We start from the raw sequence: 20,929 nt of genomic DNA on the forward strand, positions 1-20,929 counted from the left end.
AGGTCTCTTATTTCTTGAGAACTCTAGCTGTTTGTAAGGGCACTGCTTTTTATGGCAGGATGGTGCACACATTGGGAAGTGAAGAAAGAAAACATTTTTGCTGCAGTTGCAGACAGTAAGAAAGTTCCCTTTGCAATAACCTTTGAGAGCCTATATTTCTGATGCTCAGAAACAGTTAAGGAAAAAAGGAGGGTGGGGAAGAAAAAGTCAGGAAATACACCATAGAATTGTAGACTTGGAAGGGACCACAAGGGTCATTTATGCAGGAAGCTTTTGCCCAACATGGGGATCAAACCCACAACCCTAAGATTAAGAGTCTCATGCTCTACCAACTGAGCTATCTCTCATGAACCAGATTGCCCAGCATTGATAAAAGACAAAAGACAAGGGACTAGTTGCCTGAGTTCAAGGTTGCGAGGTAAGCAGAAAAGTGGGAGCACCAACCAAACTGGAACCTAAGAAGCTGGCTTCTGAGTTTAACTTTGTTTATCTAGCTCAGTCTACACTGACTGGCTGTGCCTTTCCATGATTTCAGACAGTTTTTCCAGCTGTAGATTGTTATGTATTCAGTGGTCTGTGTTTGCCTGAGCTTGAGTCTGGACTAAGGATTCTGAGCTCCTGTGTTCTGATTTGATACATCTTGTCCAATCACAGAACATTTCAGGATTTGGGCCTCTGCCATTGGCCCTTGAACTCTGAGTCGTGATTTGCAGTTTGGATGTGTAGACAGCCAATCATGTTGGGAGTGGGAGTGGCTCAGGCTTTCAGAAATGTATATAAGGAGTTGCTTTGCCTCTGTTTCCCAGTTATGTAGTTCAAGAAAGGTTCTTGCTGTCATCACTGTGTCTTGCCTCGTGGGAACCCACCTACACTTCATAGATGCTGGGGACTGACCTCAAGACATGCAAAGCAGATGAGTGACCATTGGGATATGGCTCTCGGAAAGTCTCAAATTCCCCCCCTCCTTGTCAGTGGCATGTAAAGAAAGCCTTGTTTGGCCTCCAAATACTGGCTCCAGGATTTTGGAGGCCCTTAGCCATGGCACTCTTAGTGAGTTCCTTGAACCTGAAAGATTCAGAACAAAAATGTTATTAATCTGCATGTGATCCTTTTGGATACTCTGCAAAGTAGGAATGATAGAATGGAAGATGGCTGGCCCTCTGCTGAACCTAAGGTCCTGGCAAATGCTCAACCTTAAGAATATAAGACAAACATGCTGGAGCAGGCTAAATAACACCTTTTTCAGTAGCTACATTTACTCCCTCATGTACTGTATTTTTCGCTCTATAAGATGCACCAGACCACAAGACACACCTAGTTTTTGGAGGAGGAAAACAAGGAAAAAAAATATTCTGAATCTCAGAAGCCAGAACAGCAAGAGGGATCGCTGCGCAGTGAAAGCAGCAATCCCTCTTGCTGTTCTGGCTTCTGGGATAGCTGCGCAGCCTGCATTCGCTCCATAAGACGCACACACATTTCCCCTTACTTTTTAGGAGGGAAAAAGTGAGTCTTATAGAGCAAAAAATACGGTAAATATCAGGGCCATTGGCTTAAACCTCTGCCTTCAATGGCCATATAGGAATTATATGAAAGTGTTATTTTTGTTAGTTAAAAAAAGGCTACTGTAATGCACACAAAAATTCATATACATAGAACCCGTTGCATTTAATTGTGCCTTAATAACTTATACAAAACAAACAGCTGTTTCAGGTAAGTGTCAAGATAAAATGTGTGTTTATAGTGTTTGTTTGTACTTCCAAGTAGCTTTATATTTTTTGGCTGAGCAACAGTGCTGTCATCCCAGTGATCCAGGATCTTATCCATAAGACAGTACATGGATGCAAAAGGTCACAGATCTGGCATCTCCAAATCCAGCTGAATTAATAAAACAAAAAGCTGGCTGGTTTTGCAGAAGCATTTTGGTTGAAATCCAAGGATGTCCAGACGGATGTAGTGGAGCCAAAATGCCCTTTGAGTGGTGTCAAGCTATTTTACAGCTTTTAAGATTATGAGTTAAGATGCTGGTAGTGTTTTAATTTTGATTGCTCCTAGCTGAGAAACTCACTTTAAAAATGAGACAGAAGATTGAATTTACTAGAAACAATTGTGCGGTCTATTTGCATGATCTAGTAACATGCAAACCAGTCACTGGACACTTCATTCAGGGCAAGGCATTGTTAGACACAATTCCCAACTCTTTCCTGACACCTGTTGCTAAACTGGTTACTTTGCTAGAACCATCTCAGAGGTCGCAGCCAAGATGCCCGTTTTGCTAAATCTTGGTAACACATGACCAATTAACAGCCTCATCAAAGATGAAATTCTGAGCAACTGATATTTTGATCGGCACCAGATCTTTCCAGTTGTCACGCCACTATTTCAACAGTTGTTGCATTCCTTTCTCAAAGTAGCTGGACCTTTTCCATTAAGTTCATCCAAGAAAGATTACATTTTTGTCAAAGTAGAGCCACTGTGTGTGCATTTGGGTCCAGCAGGAGTCTTCCCAAAGCACGATGTTCCTACTTATGGCATGAGCATAACTCCTCTCAGGCAATGGTGCTTTCTTCACCATTACTCTACTCCTGAAAAAACACTCCTAGGGGCCAGGGGACCTTTTAAAACAGCATGGTTGTGGCTTGGGCAACTGAAAGGAGGCAAATTGGTGGAAACTGGAGGAACACAGTATACAAACCCATACAATGCACTTTTGAATCCAAGCAGCTACCTAGGCTGCTTGTTGTTGTTGTTGTTTAGTCGTTTAGTCATGTCCGACTCTTCGTGACCCCATGGACCAGAGCACGCCAGGCACCTCTGTCCTCCACTACCTCCCGCAGTTTGGTCAAACTCATGCTGGTAACCTCGGAAACACTATCCAACCATCTCGTCCTCTGTCGCCCCCTTCTCCTTGTGCCCTCCATCTTTCCCAGCATCAGTGTCTTCTCCAGGGAGTCTTCTCTTCTCATGAGGTGGCCAAAGTACTGGAGCCTCAGCTTCACGATCTGTCCTTCCAGTGAGCACTCAGGGCTGATTTCCTTAAGAATGGATGCGTTTGATCTTCTTGCAGTCCATGGGACTCTCAAGAGTCTTCTCCAGCACCATAATTCAAAAGCATCAATTCTTCGGCGATCAGCCTTCTTTATGGTCTAGCTCTCACTTCCATACATCACTACTGGGAAAACCATGGCTTTAACTATACGGACCTTTATTGGCAAGGTGATGTCTCTACTTCTCAAGATGCTATCTAGGCCTGTCATTGCCCTTCTCCCAAGAAGGAGGCGTCTTTTAATTTCGTGGCTGCTGTCACCATCTGCAGTGATCATGGAGCCCAAGAAAGTAAAATCTCTCACTGCCTCCATTTCTCCCCCTTCTATTTGCCAGGAGGTGATGGGACCAGTGGCCATGATCTTCGTTTTTTTGATGTTGAGCTTCAGACCATATTTTGCGCTCTCCTCTTTCACCCTCATTAAAAGGTTCTTTAATTCCTCCTCACTTTCTGCCATCAAGGTTGTGTCATCTGCATATCTGAGGTTGTTGATATTTCTTCCGGCATTCTTAATTCCATCTTGGGATTCATCCAGCCCAGCCTTTCGCCTGATGTATTCTGCATATAAATTAAATAAGCAGGGAGACAAAATGCAGCCTTGTTGTACTCCTTTCCCAATTTTGAACCAATCAGTTGTTCCATATCCAGTTCTAACTTGACAAAGACAACAGGCTGCTTACGCACCATATATTCAAAGCACATTCTCCTCCATCCCCACGTGAAGCCTGGGAACTGTAGTTTAAAGGTGCTGGAAAGTGTAGTTCTGTAGGGAATAAACTATGGTGCCCAGGATTCTTGATGTGTACGTGCATGTATGCAGCTTGGCTTTTGTAGCTTTACACTTCCATAATAATTTTAAGGTCTTAATGTTATTTCTTTTCAATATCTATCTACCATCCAAGAACCGAAGTTGTCTAGGCAGTTTGCAAGTTAACAAAAATTGAAACCTAATACGAGAAACATAAAATATAAAACCAGCTTTATTCTGTACCAGAGTGTAAGAAAGTCTTGCTGATTAATTGGGCCACCATAAAATATTTTCTGCTGGTGTCAAGCAATAGCATATGTATTGCCTGCATTTCCTATGAAACAATAGGAGGAACAGATTTGCCATTCAAGTCAGAAGTGCAATAGAGCAAAATTGTTTTAAAAACACCCATCAAATGTGAGCCGGTGTATAGGGCTACTTTTACAGGCCTGGTTCTTGGCTGCTTTGTACATCTGCACACCTAACACTCAACTATGTATTTTTTTTAAGGTTTCTACGTTAAATCTGCCCATGTGGTGTAGTGAACAGAGTGGCAATCTTAAATTGAGATGTGGAATTAAAACTGTGCCGAACCATGCAGACATTGGTCAGCATTTAGCTACTGTCCCATCAGGCATATGTATCACACATATATCTTGGACAGTGACTCCACGTATTTCACCTTCACTGTCTCAAAGGAAGTGTGATCCAGTGAGACTTATCTATGATAATACAAGAGCTCTACAACTGCTGATATTCTGATTAAAAACACACCCACCCAAGTGAAGAAATGCTGAAATGAAATGCTTGGAAAAAAAGCAGTGCCAAAAACAACCTGCACTGAAGTAGGTATGGACACTTGTATAACACAAGAGTGGAAAAGTACAGTGTAATTCTGGGTCGTATAAGCAACAGAAGAATCAAGGGTTACAATAAAGCAGATGGGAAATGTTTGTTCACTCTGGAATGCTTAAATTTGAGTGCAAAGTAAAACATTTGCTATGTGGGAGAAGGGATTATTGGTTTTGTGTTTTATTTTGTATTCTCATTTTCTTTTTTTATGTTGTGAAGCGCCTTGTGATCTTCAGATGAAGGGCAGTATAAATAACCACAAACTGCACACAGCACAGCAGGTTAATTATAGGAGTGAAGAATTTGCATGCCTTACCTTTGTTGGTGCTTTTAAAAACAAACAACAGCAGCAACAGCAACAGCAGCAGCAAGGTCTTAGCTTTTATTGCTGTGTGTAGCAAAGAATATGCAGAAATCTGTGCATCAGAACTTTGAGGTCAGTAGGCTGATCCATGGCGAGTGTCCTTTTTAACTCCCACAACAATGCAGACTGTTGTGTCCTGCAAATTAATCTGTCACAATCCCTGAACTTGTGTTAAGAAACTCTGATCATCAGCCAAGGCTCTTCTCTCTCTTCACTGTTAGAGCAAGGCAGGTGATGACAAAAAAAGAATTTGGAAGTACCCTCAACTCTAACTTCCATGCTGAAGTATGAGCTGAGTTAGTTTTCTTCTTCTCTTTTGCAACAGATGGGAAGCGCCCAGAGTACAAAACAGCAGACGAGGCTACGATTTGCATGCAAATAAGAAATATAAAATTAGAATCAGGTTTTTTTTGGGGGGGGGATGTCTTGTTAGTTGTACAAAGAAAGGGCATACACAGACATGAGGAAATATCCCTTTTTATTAGAGACTGATTTGTTTACACAGAAGATTTGAATGAGAAATATGCACAAGCACTTATTTTCATATGTTCCTTAATATTCAAAAAATAAAAATTAAAATTAAATAGCTCAACCAAACAAATGCCTAGTATGGTATTGGTCCAGGTAAGCCAAAGCTAAATAAAATCCTAAAATTTAACCTGTCTACAAAGATTCCATGTTGCCTTGCAAAGCAAACAAAAACTCCATGCCTACCTACTTAACTCAATGAGGAGGGTTACATATCAATGCACTGATAAGTTTATAAACTAAATTGGAACATATTATTGCCCAGTTGGTAGGTGAGCATAAAGTCATCAATGGTTTGCACAGGGTGTTTAGGCACTCACAGTGGTGCCCTGGCCACAGGATTTCCTTTCAGCCATCTGGGGCGGAAGAGAGATGTCACATAACTTTCAGTGCTTTTTACTTTATTCTCCATTTGATCACTTTGCCAATTTGCAGGGCCTTTCAGAGGCTGTGACGGGCCCCATTGCACCATGTGATGTCATGTGTTCACTGTGTCATGCCGTGTGATGTCGTGTGACGCACATGATGTCACACACACGAGCCAGGCACCCCCAATGTGGGTTGGAACACCTGTTCAGCAACAAGCTATGTAGAATCTAGCACACACACCCTAGAAAAGAATGCTAAAGAACTGTTCTTCTACTACCTGCTAGTAAAACATACTGTTGCTGACCTTACAGAACTTCCTGGCCTAATTCCTTCTACAACCACTGGGTTTGATGACACAATCTGCTGTTGAGCTGACTGCACTCTGCACAGAACCCAACAGTGCAGTGGCTCCGGTTGAACTACACATGACACGAGTGATGCTTGCTCAACACGACTGCTTTCTTTTTGGACAAAAAGCAGCTGAAGGCCCTGACCTGGAATGCATTCCTCAATAGGGACCCAGTGCAGGCTTCCTGTTGGAAACTGCTCCCCACCCAGGTCACACACATCCATTATTTGCTTTCCAAAGGTGCTGTTTGGAATAAGCACTACAGAACTTTGGAGGGCAAAAAGTCACCAGGAGAGAAACAATTTTCAGCAAAAAAAGTGGCACACTTCTGGACTGGGCTGGGAGCATGCTAAGTTGCACTCTTTGAGGCTTCTCTTAAAGGTAAGATTGGCCAGGATAAGAATGCTTGTTTAAAAAATGCAGCTAGCATTATTTTGTAGTTTGGTTCCCAGTGACTTAGGATACAAGCCAGGAAGTCCCTGATGTGAGCTTTGACTCTGCTATGAACAAACAAGCTGGCCATTAGGCAAGCCACTCTTAGCCTCAGCCCCACATCTGCAGCATGAAGGTAATAATACTGATCTACCTTACAGGGCTGTTGTAAGGTTAGAAGATAACGAGCGTGCAGTGCTTTGAACCTAAAGCACTTGTAGAAATGCTCATAATTCACAGTAATACTTAACAGGGCACTAACAAATGAATCTCACTAGAATGTTTGTAAATGCAAACAAGAGGACCAAATATTCTCACACTTAAGCTGATAGCTAGATATACATATATTTGATGGGCACAGAGTGTTGTGCCCAAAGATACAACTGGGAGAAATAATTTATCCCAACTGGTGTGTTCCTTAGCATATGGTCCCCAAAGTGCTATATTTACAAGCGGACTCCCATGGGAAAAAGATTCACATTTTGGATACTCAAAGAGGTATTAATTGTTTACCAGACCCAACGACTCCAAAGAACGTATGGCATAACCTTAAATCAAACTGCACACAATCCATACAAAGTTTAGCATTTCAAAATCACCACCGCTTTCAATGGGAGGTTTATGCACTTGCTTGTCTTCCACTGACATGAAAGGAATTTCAAAGTGGTTTCTTCCCATTGTTTGCAATTGTCGGATGGGATGACATCAACAGGCAAAATAAATTATCGGAACTATCATAAGAAGAGAAGGAATCGCTTGGCCAAAGGCTGAAACACAGAATTTCCATAATAAATCTAATCTGGATTAGAGACTATGCCCCCCTTTTTTTCACTTGCACATTAATTTGCCATAGATGTGACTGGGTTCACCATCTTGATGCAATGCACGATGTGGTGCCCTGCAACTCTATCATGTTTCCAGCTCCGCTTCCTATGATTAATCTTAGGGTCAGATTAAACAGCAGGAAATGTATTTGCCAATCCATGTCAAGTGTCAGAAACGTGTGTTTTCCATCTCTCTCTTTTACATATACATACAGACCCCTATTTTAATGTGTATCTATATATTTAGAGAGAGGTACTCCTTACAAGCATCCTGAGTGAACAGGCCTAGAGTGGGAGGGGAACAGATGTTAACATTCGACTTCCCGCTACTGAAAATAGTTGCAGCATCAACAGGGATGCGGGCAGTATTTGCAATGCCTTCAAAAAGCCACATCTGTGCAACTTCAAGGTCCCCAGACCAGGCCACTTAGGGATCCAGATTTGGAGTTGACTTGGAAAAAGGGAGCTTTGGTCTGGAGAACCACATTAAGACCGCTGGCAAGAAAAAAGGACAAAAAAAAAAAAAAAAGGGCCAGTGGCCTCACTTACAGCTGAACTGGCCACTTCTAGGGCAGGGGGCTAGTAGGTCAAAGTGCTTGGAAGAGCCAAAATTTCTGTAGCAAAAAGTTCAATCTAATCTTGATGCCCAGAGCTCCGCCAATACACATATTTCCCCTCTGCATTTCAGAGCGATTAGCCAGTCAGAAAGCACCTTTGTGCTCAGAGCACAATTCAAAGCAATCTTTTTCTTTTTATTAATAGCTGAGCTAGACCTTTATAAAAAAAATTGTGTTCTCAACCACAGCTCTGCTGTAGAATGATGAAAATTTGTTTCTTCAAACCTCTGGGTAGCTTTAAATTTTGAGCTTTGAGGACACAAGCTTTTGCTACCACAGCTGAGAAATGTGTTTAAAAAGGTCCCAGATACTCCTGATGAAATGAATATAAGCTCAACTGTTCAGGGTACCTTCTGTTTTGTTTTATGATTGTGGATTAAAGGACAATGTCACAGCCTGAGGCATGATCCAGAAATTAAGAAGACAAGAGAAAGAAAACTCCACACTACAGTTTACACCCCTAGAGATTTTCTAGATTTGCAGGAGAAGATGTGAAAAAAACCCCCCAAAACAAACCTACATTGCAACAATTATCACTTTAGCTAATCAAAATGGTTCTCAAGCCAGTTCAATGCTGCTTTAGGCAAATAGGTTTTTCTTTTGAATAATCTACAGCAAAATAGCAATAAAGACAACCTGGGAGATAATACACCTGTCCTGAAAAATGAAAGAATCTATTGCTCAGGTGTCGTGAAAAGTAAAGCTATTTGTTCTTTAGGTACATTTCACGCACACACACTCGCTCTCACACACGGCTCCTCATGCAGAAACATAAGGTGGTGGTGGGTCTTTGGCAGCGCCGTTTGCAGGATCATCATAGGGTGGCAGCAACACCTGCAGCAAAAAGGAAAGGATCAGTTTTGAAAATGTAAAAATCCACAAAGACTCATGTGAATCCATTACCAAGTTTTCTGCCTCTCAGCCTCAGTAGGTTTCCGAGCAAAATTCAAAGTGCTGGTGCTGATCTTTAAAGCCCTCAATGGCCTCAGTCCTGTATACCTGAAGGAGTGTCTCCACCCCCATCGTTCAGCCCGGACACTGAGATCCTGCGCCGAGGGCCTTCTGGCGGTTCCCTCATTGCGAGAAGTGAGCTTACAGGGAACCCAGCAGAGGGCCTTCTCGGTAGTGGCGCCCGCCCTGTGGAACGCCCTCCCATCAGATGTCAAAGAAATAAACAAGTATCTAACGTTTAGAAAACATCTGAAGGCAGCCCTGTTTAGGGAAGTTTTTAATGTTTGAAGTTCTTATATCACCTACATCACGGGGTTGTTGTGAGTTTGAGATGGGATGGAGGAGAACCATGTATACCACCTTGAGATCCTCGGAAGAAAAAAGGTGGTATATAAACATAATATAAATAAATACATTTGTATCCCATTTTTGTTCCTTCAAGGGGCTGAGGGACTGGTACATGGTACTGCCCCAGTTTTTCTCCCTAGCAAACCCTATAATTTGGCTGGACAGGGAATCAGGTAACCAATCTTACACTACTCACACAAGGTTGTCAATGTCAGGCAGTTTTTAACCCTCCCGCTCAGCAGTCCTGTAAAACATATCCAACTACGTTCAGTAGGTTGCTCCAAGCTTTCTGAGGGCTGCAGGGGGCAGGGAAATGGAAATATTGGTTGTGTAAGCTGCCATCTGTTGTTGGCTAGAACCCAGGCAGTACACAAATGGTCTGGAAATGGCACCCAGTACGGACCAGAGTCTGCTGCTGAATCCTCGCTCTTCATAGCTAGGGAGGCGAGGAGGCAAGGAAAAGAGCAATGTAATGAAAACAGAAGTATAAGGAAGAGGCGTCAGAGGCCAAGTGCAGTTGTGGATTTGAGCTGATGCACTGTAAACATTTCTGACACGGAACCAAAATCTGATCTACAGCATCAGGCTGGAAGATCCCCAAGTGTTAAGTGTTTTTCCTTCTGCCACACCTTCGTTCAAGGTGGCTGATGGAGTAATTCCAGAATCAGTACTACTAAGGCTGGACATGTGCTGAACACCTCTAAAGATTAGCAACTTCAAACTTTAAATTCCACAAGGAGAGAGCAGCACACACACAACATGTTGCAGACATATTGGGTTTAAGCAAAACTGCACTTAAAAAATAAATAAATGAATCAGACATTTGCTTCTCAGTCCTCTTGTTGTTTTGTCTCAGGAGACATTCCTTCCACACCAGCACAGCTGTGAAGAGCTAGCAGCAGCAGCAGCAAACCTTTGTTTCCTTCAGCCAAGCATTGTAATGGAGCAAACAGTCAAGAGCTTAGGAGAAACATGAGAGGCCAGGTCATTAAACTGACCACCTGCTTCACTTTAGGTTCCCTCCCTCCCAAGCCCTATTGTGGTGATGTATCTGCGGCTACGCAGACATATTAAAAGACCACCCAGGGACACCAACAGATTAGGGCAGATTGATGGGGCTGCTGCATCATGCATAGGGAGCTATGAGGCTCTGCCTGTTCAGTCAAATCAAATGCAAGTGGAATGGGGGGGGGGGGGGACGAGTATGGAAAAAGGCAAGCATGCCCCTTCCATTTGTCATTTTTATTATTTGACATATTAGTGAGTTATTACAAAACAGCCTCTTAGTAGCTTACAAAAAAAGATTAAAACCCCAAAAGGCAAAACATTAAAAATACATTTCAATGAAACCATTCCATTAATCACGAACCCATTTTAAAGTGCTGGTTTTGACCTATAAAGCCTTGTGTGGCTCAGAACCCCAATGAGACCACCTCTCTCCATGTGAACCAATCTGGATCCTGCTTTCAGCATCCAAAGCCCTTCTTCTTGTGCCCCTTCCAAGGGAGGTGTGGTGAATGGTGACATGAGAACCGGCCTTTTCAGTGGTGGCTCCTTGCTTAAGGAATGCTCTCCTCAGGGAGGTATGGCTGGCAACATCGCTATCTACTTTTAGGCACCAGGCAAACATTTCTTTCTTTCTTTCTTTACCTAGGGCTCTGGCCCTTACTTTGGAGCAGCAGTTCTCAACCTGTGGGTCCCCAGATGTTGTTGGACTACAACTCCCATCATCCCCTGAGCTCTGGCCTTGCTAGCTAGGGGTGATGGGAGTTGTAGTTCAACAACATCTGGGGACCCACAGGTTCAGAAAGGCTGCTTTGGAGGGTTCTATATATCTGTGGCCTCTTTCAGTGGGTAGAATGCGTTAGACCTGTCTTTTAGATGTACAAATGTGTTTTTAGGTTTTTATTCTATTTCGGTTTTTTACCAGCTTCAAACTTTGTACTATTTTGTACATAATAATTTGGGTTATGTCTTGCAAATAAAAGTGATTAATAAGTGCGAATAAAATCATCCCAGTAGAAAAATAACAAAAACTTCAGAAGCAAGCGCAGGGTCCCATGTCAAGTTCTGCCCCCAGAACTGCTTGTGATCATTGGCGATGGCAGGCACTAGCCCCCACAGTGGACCCGTGAACATGCCACTACTCTGAGAAGGACTCCATGCCTTGTATTCTTTGTTCTGCAACCTGGGGAGAACCATGTCTTGCATTAACATGGTTGTTCTTAGAATACTGTACAAGCACGCTGCTCTGGTTTTTACAAACCCGAACATGGTTTGGAGATTCTGTCTGAAGCACACAGGCCATGTGCCGTTTGTTTAAGCTTTCCTTAATGCATTATCATCTGTCAAGAAGTAGACTCCAGAGTGCCTCCCTCTTCGCCTGGGCAGGAAGCAACCTAAATGTTTATCTATGAGCATTTCCATTAGAAACCACCCTGGAGTGATTACAGATGGAAGCTGGACTGCCCTGAGATAATTTATAACCTCAAATTCGCTGCGCTGCCAAAACATTCTTAAGAGCACATTTGTACATTTTCCATGTGCACGGGTATATGGCTGCCCAATTACAGAAGTCCTCTATTATTTTTAGGAAAATAAAAGGGCTCCCTCTTTAGGCAAACAGCACACGTTTAGCAGATACAGTTTCATAAAATATATACTGTGCTGTAGCAAGATCATCTGGGATTCATTAAGATAATACATCCAAGAAAATGGCTGGTAGCTCCTCATCTGCAGCAGAGATTGTGGGGAAGAACCTTAGATTCTTCCAACACATTGGTGTGGACCATCAGAGGTCCTAGTCATAACAAAGCAGCTCTATTGCTGAAATGACATTAAAATGTTCTGGAATAGGATGCATCAATGTTTGGGGTAGGGACGTGTCACTGGGACACATTCTCTTCCCCCAGGGCTTCCTAGATTCCAGGGACAACAGAATGTTTAAGGAAGGAAGAGGACTTGGAGCAGGAGGAGCAGGCAGAGAGTCAAGAACTGTTTGAAAGTTGTCTTGTTTTCCACAAAATAACATGGATAGCACAGACACAGGTCTGTGCCTGGTGGTTGTAAAAGGCTGCAAACTGAACATCCATTGGGTGTACTATGGTTTTACTAGGTGGAGTTATGCATCAGTTTTGTGCCTGTGCATTTGGTTCTCAAGCTGCCCTCTTCCTTTTTATCATGCTGCAATTCAACACCTCCAGGGTTAATTTAACCATTGCTTCCTAGTGTGACTGAGCCTGATGAACCCTCACACACCCCAGCAAATGGTGTTCTGAAGCAAGCATATTGCCTCTGAGCCATGAGAGGAGGCTCCATTTAACCACAGCTGATGAATTACTCTAATCTCTTTTGCAGAAAGACTGATTTGGTTGACAGCCCTTCATTACTCAGCTGCAATTTGCATGAGAGGGAACCACGCTTGCCTATCCTGTTTGTGTGAATCAGCTCTGGAAAGCAGCAGTTTACAATGTGGCTAAGCAAGACATTGCTTTCTCCACAGCAATGCACTGATGGGGCATTTGGTCCGGAGGATATTACAGTACCTGTACTAGGTGCTACCATCATCCAGAGTGCATCAGAAATGGGGGCTCCCCCAAAGTAACTGCAAACAGAAGTCAACAGCAACAACAACGGGCTAGACAAGAAAGTGGTTTCATGCCTACATTCCACACCCAAAGGCTGTCAGAGCCCCATTTAATTTTGACATCCTTACCGCTGTGTCATTAGTAGTAATGTAGACCAGGACATCTGAGTTGTTTCTGTTGTTAATGTATCGATAACAGTTCCATACACAGCTGATCAGGTAAGCCTGCGTGAGGAAGTAGAGGCAGAGAAAGAAGATTTGTTGGATTTGTAACAGATTTTCTTTACCACACACTCTTCACTGAAACATGCTACGTGATGATTAAGAAGTTGATTTATTTTATTTTTTTGTAGTCTGTCCAAACGTTTCCAAGCACAATTCAAAGTGTTGGTGCTGACTGTTAAAACCCTAAATGGCCTCGGCTCAGTATACCTGAAGCAGTGTCTCCTTCTGGCAGTTCCCTCACTGAGAGAAGCGAAGTTATAGAGAACCAGGCAGAGGGCCTTCTCGGTAGTGGCGCCCGCCCTATGGAACGCCCTCCCACCAGATGTCAAAGAAATAAACAACTATCTGATGTTTAGAAGAAATCTGAAGGCAGCCCTGTTTAGGGAAGTTTTTAAAGATTGATGTTTTAATGTATTTTTAATCTTTTGTTGGGAGCTGCTCTGAGTGACTGGAGAAACCCAGCCACATGGGCAGGGAATAAACAACAACAACAGCAGCAGCAACAACAACAGCAACAACAACAATTACACTAACTTGTTGTAGCAAAAAACCAAAACAGGTGAGCATTTTGATACCATAAAGCTGAGTCACCTATGGAGAGTCCGAATTGACTGCAGGCTGGAAGAGTCCTTGAGTTTCTATTAGTGGATTATTATTATTTTACCCCTTGGTAGCCCATGGATGTCATGGAGCATGACTCTTTCGATGTGCCCCTTCCCTCGGGGTGCAATGCACTGGTGTTCAAATCATTGACAGGTATGTTTGGCAAATGCATTGTGAAGGCAAGGCTTCCTCAACAGGAGAAAAATGCTGTAGTAAGTCCTTTTTTGAAGATGTCAACGGGGAGGCTTCTAAAAATTTATGTGGATTTATTCCACCTGTATAGACTTATTTGCACGGCTGCTTTAAATGCTTTAAAAGACTTAACAGATGTCGGTATGGATGTGATATCTGGAGTGAAGTACGATGCCTCAGAGGGATTTTTGGCCTCTGAGAGATGAAGGGGAATCTCTATGAAGCAGTGCAACTCAAAGCAGGGACTCCTGAAATACTTCGCTGCACCTCAGCTATCCTGATGTCAAAAAATGCTGCAGACAAGCATCTCATTAAAGCAAAAGTCACATCTCTAAACATACTAGGGAGTGGGTGATGGGGGAAGGAACAACAAGCACAAGACTAGGGAGAGCTCCATTATAACAGGGCGGCCTGTCGTGTATATGGAAGATTTGACCTGGAAAGCAAATCCCTTTTAGCTATTCCTCCCCAAACAAGGTGCCCAGCACAAAATCCTCTTATTTTGTCTACAATTTGGCAGGCTTCATCCACCCTAGAAAATTTGCCTGCAAATTTTACCCACTTCCATGAAAAGAAAAAGTTAGAGCTATGTTTTTTAGAAAATTTCCCTGCAGTGAATGGGGTTGGGGGTTCAACATGAAGCAGGCTTGAACGGAGTCCGACTGAGGCAATCTGTTTTCTGAAGCACCCAATCAGAGTCCAAACCAATCTTGCACAACCCTAGATTTTGGCTCTAATCCTATACACACTTGCTTCTATGTAAGTCCCATTGAACTAAGTGAGGCTTACTTTTGAGTAGACAAAGACACACATAGGATTGCTCTGTTTAAGCCAAGCTCTCAAAGGCAAAGGCTAAAGATGGATGGATCTTATAAATGTTACATAACCAGAAAATGCAGAGTTCAGAGAGTCCAAATCCACATCTCTTTACCTTTTCCCCAAGGAAGTCCAGATGTAGGCCATAACCAAAAAAATGCAGGAATGCTAAGCTTAAGTTGCTCCCGAGCCAATGTATTAGAACAAAATTACAACTGTTATATTAAAATCACAGCAACCTAGGCTTCTCACTGTTCTGCAAACATTTTTAAACCTTTGCTGCTGGAGTCACTATTGTTCCACCTACCAGTGCTTGCAGCTAAGCCCCCAAAGCATGTTGTTACTTCGTAGTAGTTCCGTATAAACCAAGCAAACAAAGTTTTCCTAACCAAGGAGGTCACCAGCTCGCCCACAACAGGCAAATGGAAGTCAGAGACACCACCTACGCGTGCTTGGGAAGATGAGCAGCTAAAACCAGTATGCTAGCCAAATGTCTTGGACACACACAGGCATATGCCGAGCCCTTGCAATGGAAACTCATCTTGCCCCAGCAAATTTCCTGCTGATTTGTCCCGAAAAGCCTTTTATTCTACTGAAAAACCATTAGGCTGAGTCACTGACCTATTTTGCAGCGCATACCTTTCCTATCCAAAAATAAGGGAGTGAATTTTCACTTGCAGTTATACAGATCTATGGTAAGAACACACTTAGAATCCTGTGTACAGTTCTGCTTAACTCACTTCAAAAAAAGGATACTGTAGAGCTAAGGTTCAGAGAAGGGCAACCAGAATGATCGATGAGATGGAGAAAAGCGTCAAACGCCCCCATATGGATCATTTACAACATTGTGGGGTTATGTTCTTAGAAAAGCACTATAGAAAAGCATTATTAAAGACCGAATATCAGCCTTCTAAAGTACAAAGTGTTCTACAATCTAGATCACTCAGCCTCCTTAGAACACTGTGAAATATAAAAGCAGCCAATTATTTTTGCACGCCACAAATTAAAGCTGAGAGTCAGCAATTTGCCTGAGGGTCACAAAGTGAGTTTATTCATGGATGAGGAGGGATAAAAACCACAGAGGTTGATGCCAAATGTTTGCCACTCATGCTCAGAACGACAGATGTTGCTTAAGGGAAGGAAGGGAAGGAAGCCTTAGAAGAACTCAGTTGCAATTAATTGCTATGCTTATTCCACATGCAGCAATGCATACATGCATGCAGCAATTATGTACTTTATATTTTCATTCATTTTATTTTAATATTTAATACTCTGCACTTCAATCACTATGACGGTACTTAGAGCAACTTGCAAAGTTAAAAGCCATAAACAATAAAATCAGTATAAAGAAACAAACAGCCACAGACCAAACAGCATGGAATATAATAAAACACTACTACTACAACTACTACTACTACTACTACTACTACTACTACTACTACTAACTTATTATTTATACCCCACCCATCTGGCCGGGTTTCCCTAGCCACTCTGGGCGGCTTCCAACAGGATATTAAAAACACAGTAAAAGATCAAACATTAAAAACTTCCCTAAACAGGATTCTTTGACATCTGGTGGGAGGGCTTTCCACAGGGCAGGCGCCACTACCGAGAAGGCCCTCTGTCTGGTTCCCTGTGACTTCGCTTCTCGCAGGGAGGGAACCACCAGAAGGCCCTCAGAGCTGGACCACAGTGTCTGGGCTGGGCCCAGGGCATTTAGGGCTTTAAAGGTCAGCACCAACACTTTGAATTGTGCCCGGAAACATAAAGTAAAAAGATGCAGATCTAGACACAGGGTCTTTTTTCTTTTTCTACTTAGAAGCATTTTCAACATAAGAAGGTGCAAAGCGTCAGGAGGAACCATTGTCCCCTTAACAGCCTGAAATACTATTATTTGGAGTCAGAACCTGCTATCTTTTGGAATTACTTTCATTTATTCATGGGAAACTGGAAGCAGCCATGCATATATACCCACTGAAGCGTACACCTAAAGTATGAATCTGTTGGAAAGCATGTGTATCTTACACCTCCCTGTTGAATGTACTCCTTGCGGCAAACTCAGATAATATATACGGAGCCAGTTCAGATGTGATGCTAAACTATGGTTTAGCATTATGGGCACAAACCATGGCAAGCCTTGGGTTTCCAGTTCCCTCTGGCGTGCGCCAGACAAAAAAAAGAAAAGCATCTGCTTCTGATTTCAAGCCAGCTAGATTATGTGGGAAGTTGGGAAACTCCAGTTAGTTTATGAACCATGGTTAGTGATCAAGCCAGGTTTATAAATCATGGTTTGATTCTGGCTTGGTTTAAATGAAGTAGCCTTGGTCTAAATTTACCAAAGTTCTCTGTGGATGTAATGTTCGGATATAATGGGGAACTCTGGTTAGTTTAAAACGGAAAGCAACAGATTTGGATTGCTTTCTCTTCTGCGCGCCTGAGAAGGAGTGGGAGGTGTACAAATATGAGGCTTACTGCAGTTTATTCATGTAATACGAAGATATCATTTAGTGCTACCTCGGAACCGGCCATCTGTATAATGTGTGAAATTGATTCCTCATCAAAGAGGGATTGCGTTGCACTTGGGCCCTTAGAGAACCCCCCACCTGCTGGGGTGGGCAGGGCCATGCCCTGCTCCACTCCGGTTGGTCGTTCCCCAGTTGCTTGGGCCCTAAAGCCAATCACTTGGCTTGGGGGGCGGCTGGGGAACAATATATAACCCTGTGCGTCGTTTGCCGGTCCTCTTTGCCTTCGCGCAGCAGATCCCCCGCCCGCCTTCCCTTTATTTAGGTTTGCCTGGCCTTGTTATGGTCTTCACTGGTCGCCTGTTTTGTAATTGGGGCCTGGTAGGAAATTTCCCATCTAGCGAATTGGCAGGACCATTTGGTTTTCACCTACCACCGTAGCAATCGTCACAACTTTGTAAGGTTTGGCGGTTAGGCATTGGATCAGCAATGGTGGGGAGGGGAGGTGGCAGCCATCACCTACCCCTCCAAGCTCAAGGGTATTCCGTTAAACACAGTGTTTCTCAACCTGTTTCCTAGCCAGCATGACCAGTGGTCAGGGAAGATGGGAGTTGTAGTCCAACAACATCTGGGGACCCACAGGTTGAGAACCGCTGAATTAAAGGAATCAGGGGTTGGCCTGGGTCTTGTCCTAGCGGTGGGCCTAGGGCCATACCAGGACCCCACGGGGGCACCAAGGGGAGCTCAAGCCCGCCCGCAAGGGTGGTGCTCTCTCCTGCTGGCGGTCTTTCACTCTTGTTATCAGATTCACTGTGAAAGCGGTTGGGAATCCAATATAGTCTGGTGATTCCAATGCCTAAGCCAATACCACTCACATTTTGTATTCAATAAAGTTGTGGCCTAAATTTTGCCCAGTAATGTAAACTAAAATCCTGTGTCACTGTGTCTCATTTTTTGGGGGTGCTTGGGGGTCTCGAAGCGCAAATGAGCCTATTAGTGCTACATAAATTAAGACCATGAAATTTCAACATCATCACGTCCTTGGGCCCTTTTAATATTTTAAATAAATGAATAGAGCATGCCTTCACTGTCTATACATTGCATTTTAAACAGAACTTGTACACTCTCTTCTAAGGAAGTAAGGCAAAAATCCTGGAATACAGTGGTACCTCGCAAGACGAATGCCTCGCAAGACAAAAAACTCGCTAGATGAAAGTGTTTTTTGTTTTTTGAGCTGCTTCGCAAGACGATTTTCCCTATGGGCTTGCTTCGCAAGACGGAAACGTCTTGCAAGTTTGTTTCCTTTTTCTTAACACCGTTAATACAGTTGCGACTTGACTTCGAGGAGCAACTCATAGCATGCGGTGTGGTAGCCTTTTTTGAGGTTTTTGAAGACTTTGGTGATTTTTGAAGCTTTTCCGAAACTTTTCTGACACCGTGCTTCGCAAGACGAAAAAAATCACAAGACGACAAAACTCGCGGAATGAATTAATTTCGTCTTGTGAGGCACCACTGTATAGTTAAAGAGCTGCATAATTTAACTCCCTATTATTTAGTTCAATGTTAGTAGCACCCTTCTTTTCCCAGTTGTAAAATGACCGTAACCTTATATACCATGGTGAGGATAAAAAAATTAATTGGTCATACTTTGTTTCAAATGCTTCTGTGTTTTTGAGAGTAAATGCAGAGTGGGGGGGGCGGGGCGGGGGGCAATTTCATCTTGGTTTAAGCAAATGCAATGTGGTAAAAGTCTCCCCCCCCCTTTCCAAAAAAAGGATACAGCAGAAGAAAGTAGAGATGGCCAAACATAAAACACTCTCTATGTACAGGAAACCACAAAGCTGTGCTCTGCTGCCTGCCAAAGATTAATAGGATCCAGTGGTTTGGTTTTTACAAGACTTTAAAGGGCTACTAACACAGAGTGGGCTTCATTTGTTGGCTCATAAACAATGGCAAATTGAAAATGAATCTTTAATAAAAGTAAGACAGACATGCACTTCAAACAGAATAGCTGCTCCTTGCCCTTTTTTCTCCCTGAAGGGCACGTGTGAATCTTCCCCCAGCCTGGCAGAACTTTTACTAATTTAAAACAAATTTTCAATATGCAGGCCTTGTGAAATTTGCTGACAGAGGAGAAATATTGGGTGGGATTGGGAGGAACGAAAATTCATACAAGCAAGTATAAGAGGGAAAGGGGTAAGTGGCTTAAAAATAGCATTGCTGAGAAAATGAGTTGAGGCTTATACTTTCCCCGCAAATGGTACTGGGTCAGCAATACAATATGGTTACAAAGAAATATAATCCTATTCCAGAGTGCATTTAGCAGATGCATAGCCAAAACTCAAAAATAATATTATTTTCCTCTAGCTGGGCAAATTTTCAGGTCCAAAAGTATATTGTAGAAGAGCAATCATAATTTTTGAGTTTGGGATTTAAATTGTGTAAGTAAATAAAAGCAATTGTTTATACTGGAGAGAAGATAACAGTGGCAGGACGGAGGAAAAAGCCAACAAGTCTTCAAAGATCTGAAATATTGTGTATAAACAGAAAGGAAAATGCTTGTTGTCTACCCTAAAAGAAAAGGATGGGGCAAAGGAAAAAAATATATACTGAATAAAAAATACTTAGAACTTCCTACAAAGAACATCTCAGTCATGGAACTTGTTGGTCTACCAAAGTTGGAAATATTTGTTGGCAGAGACTATTAAAAAGAAGCTAGCCAGAGCACTTGTCATCTTCTAGGTCTGAGGAGTCATGCATTCTGGCAAGGGTTTCCAAAGCTTGTTTAATTTTTGACTGACCAAACTGAACACAGTCCTCTAGCTACAGATTAATACTTTCCTACACTACCGTATTAAAGAGACATTAAATGTATCCATAGACTATCTCATCATTAATGCCCTGAAAATGTAGCATTTTCACTGTGCGGTAATGAGAGTTGCACCAGGATTTAAAATAAAGAGAAGATTCAGTAGTTCTGTTAATGGAAACTGAAATGTCATCCCCGGACTTAGGTCAGGAATCACCATTATCTGGTGGTACCCTTGAGGTCTCACCTGTGACCTAATGAGATTGTGTGGGAGGTTACGTTTTTCTCCTTTGAAAAGTACAGGGCTTTTCCCCCCAGCTGGAACTCACTGGAACTCAGTTCCGGCACCTCTCGGGTGGGCACCATTGCCATTATAAGAGAAACAAGGGAGATGTTCTTGGTGAGTTCCAGCACATCTCTTTCTAGAAAAATAGCACTGGGAAAGTACATAGAGATGAAGGAGGAAATTGGAAGAGTGACTTCCTCTTTCAGCTCTACGTGCTTTTCAAGGCTCAGATTAATTCTTATTTGAACAGATTTTTATCCAGATTGCTTGTAAAAGCGAAGTGTGTGCACGCATGTTTTCTCTCTTTCTGTCTCTCAGGGAAGCGTGCTGATCCATTGGGTGCGGGAAAGATTAAAGCCATGGCATTTGCTAAAGCATTCAAATCTGCCCACAGGCCTTCAAACCATTGGTGACAGCTGACGTAAGTTAAAGGCAAACTCAGTGATAATTCAGATATACACGGAATGCAAAGTCATAATAAGAAATGGGAGATAACCACCAAAAATTCAAACAAAATGGAAGGCA

The 20,929-nt window shown here is 42.7% G+C and overlaps 1 protein-coding gene across 1 annotated transcript in view; it reads right to left on the minus strand.

Annotated features, from left to right (window-relative positions):
* Positions 1 to 5,468: 5,468 nt before the first annotated feature.
* Positions 5,469 to 20,929, minus strand: part of LAPTM4B (lysosomal protein transmembrane 4 beta) — a 56,764-nt gene continuing 41,303 nt past the window's right edge. The window contains exons 6-7 of the mRNA XM_028736438.2: positions 13,141 to 13,236; positions 5,469 to 8,960 (exon numbers count right to left, since the gene is read on the minus strand). Coding sequence (XP_028592271.1) covers positions 8,886 to 8,960; positions 13,141 to 13,236 — 171 coding nt within the window. The 3' untranslated portion in view covers positions 5,469 to 8,885. The remainder of the gene's footprint in view (positions 8,961 to 13,140; positions 13,237 to 20,929) is intronic.

Source organism: Podarcis muralis, chromosome 8, assembly GCF_964188315.1.
Source record: "Podarcis muralis chromosome 8, rPodMur119.hap1.1, whole genome shotgun sequence".
Lineage (NCBI taxonomy): Eukaryota > Metazoa > Chordata > Lepidosauria > Squamata > Lacertidae > Podarcis > Podarcis muralis.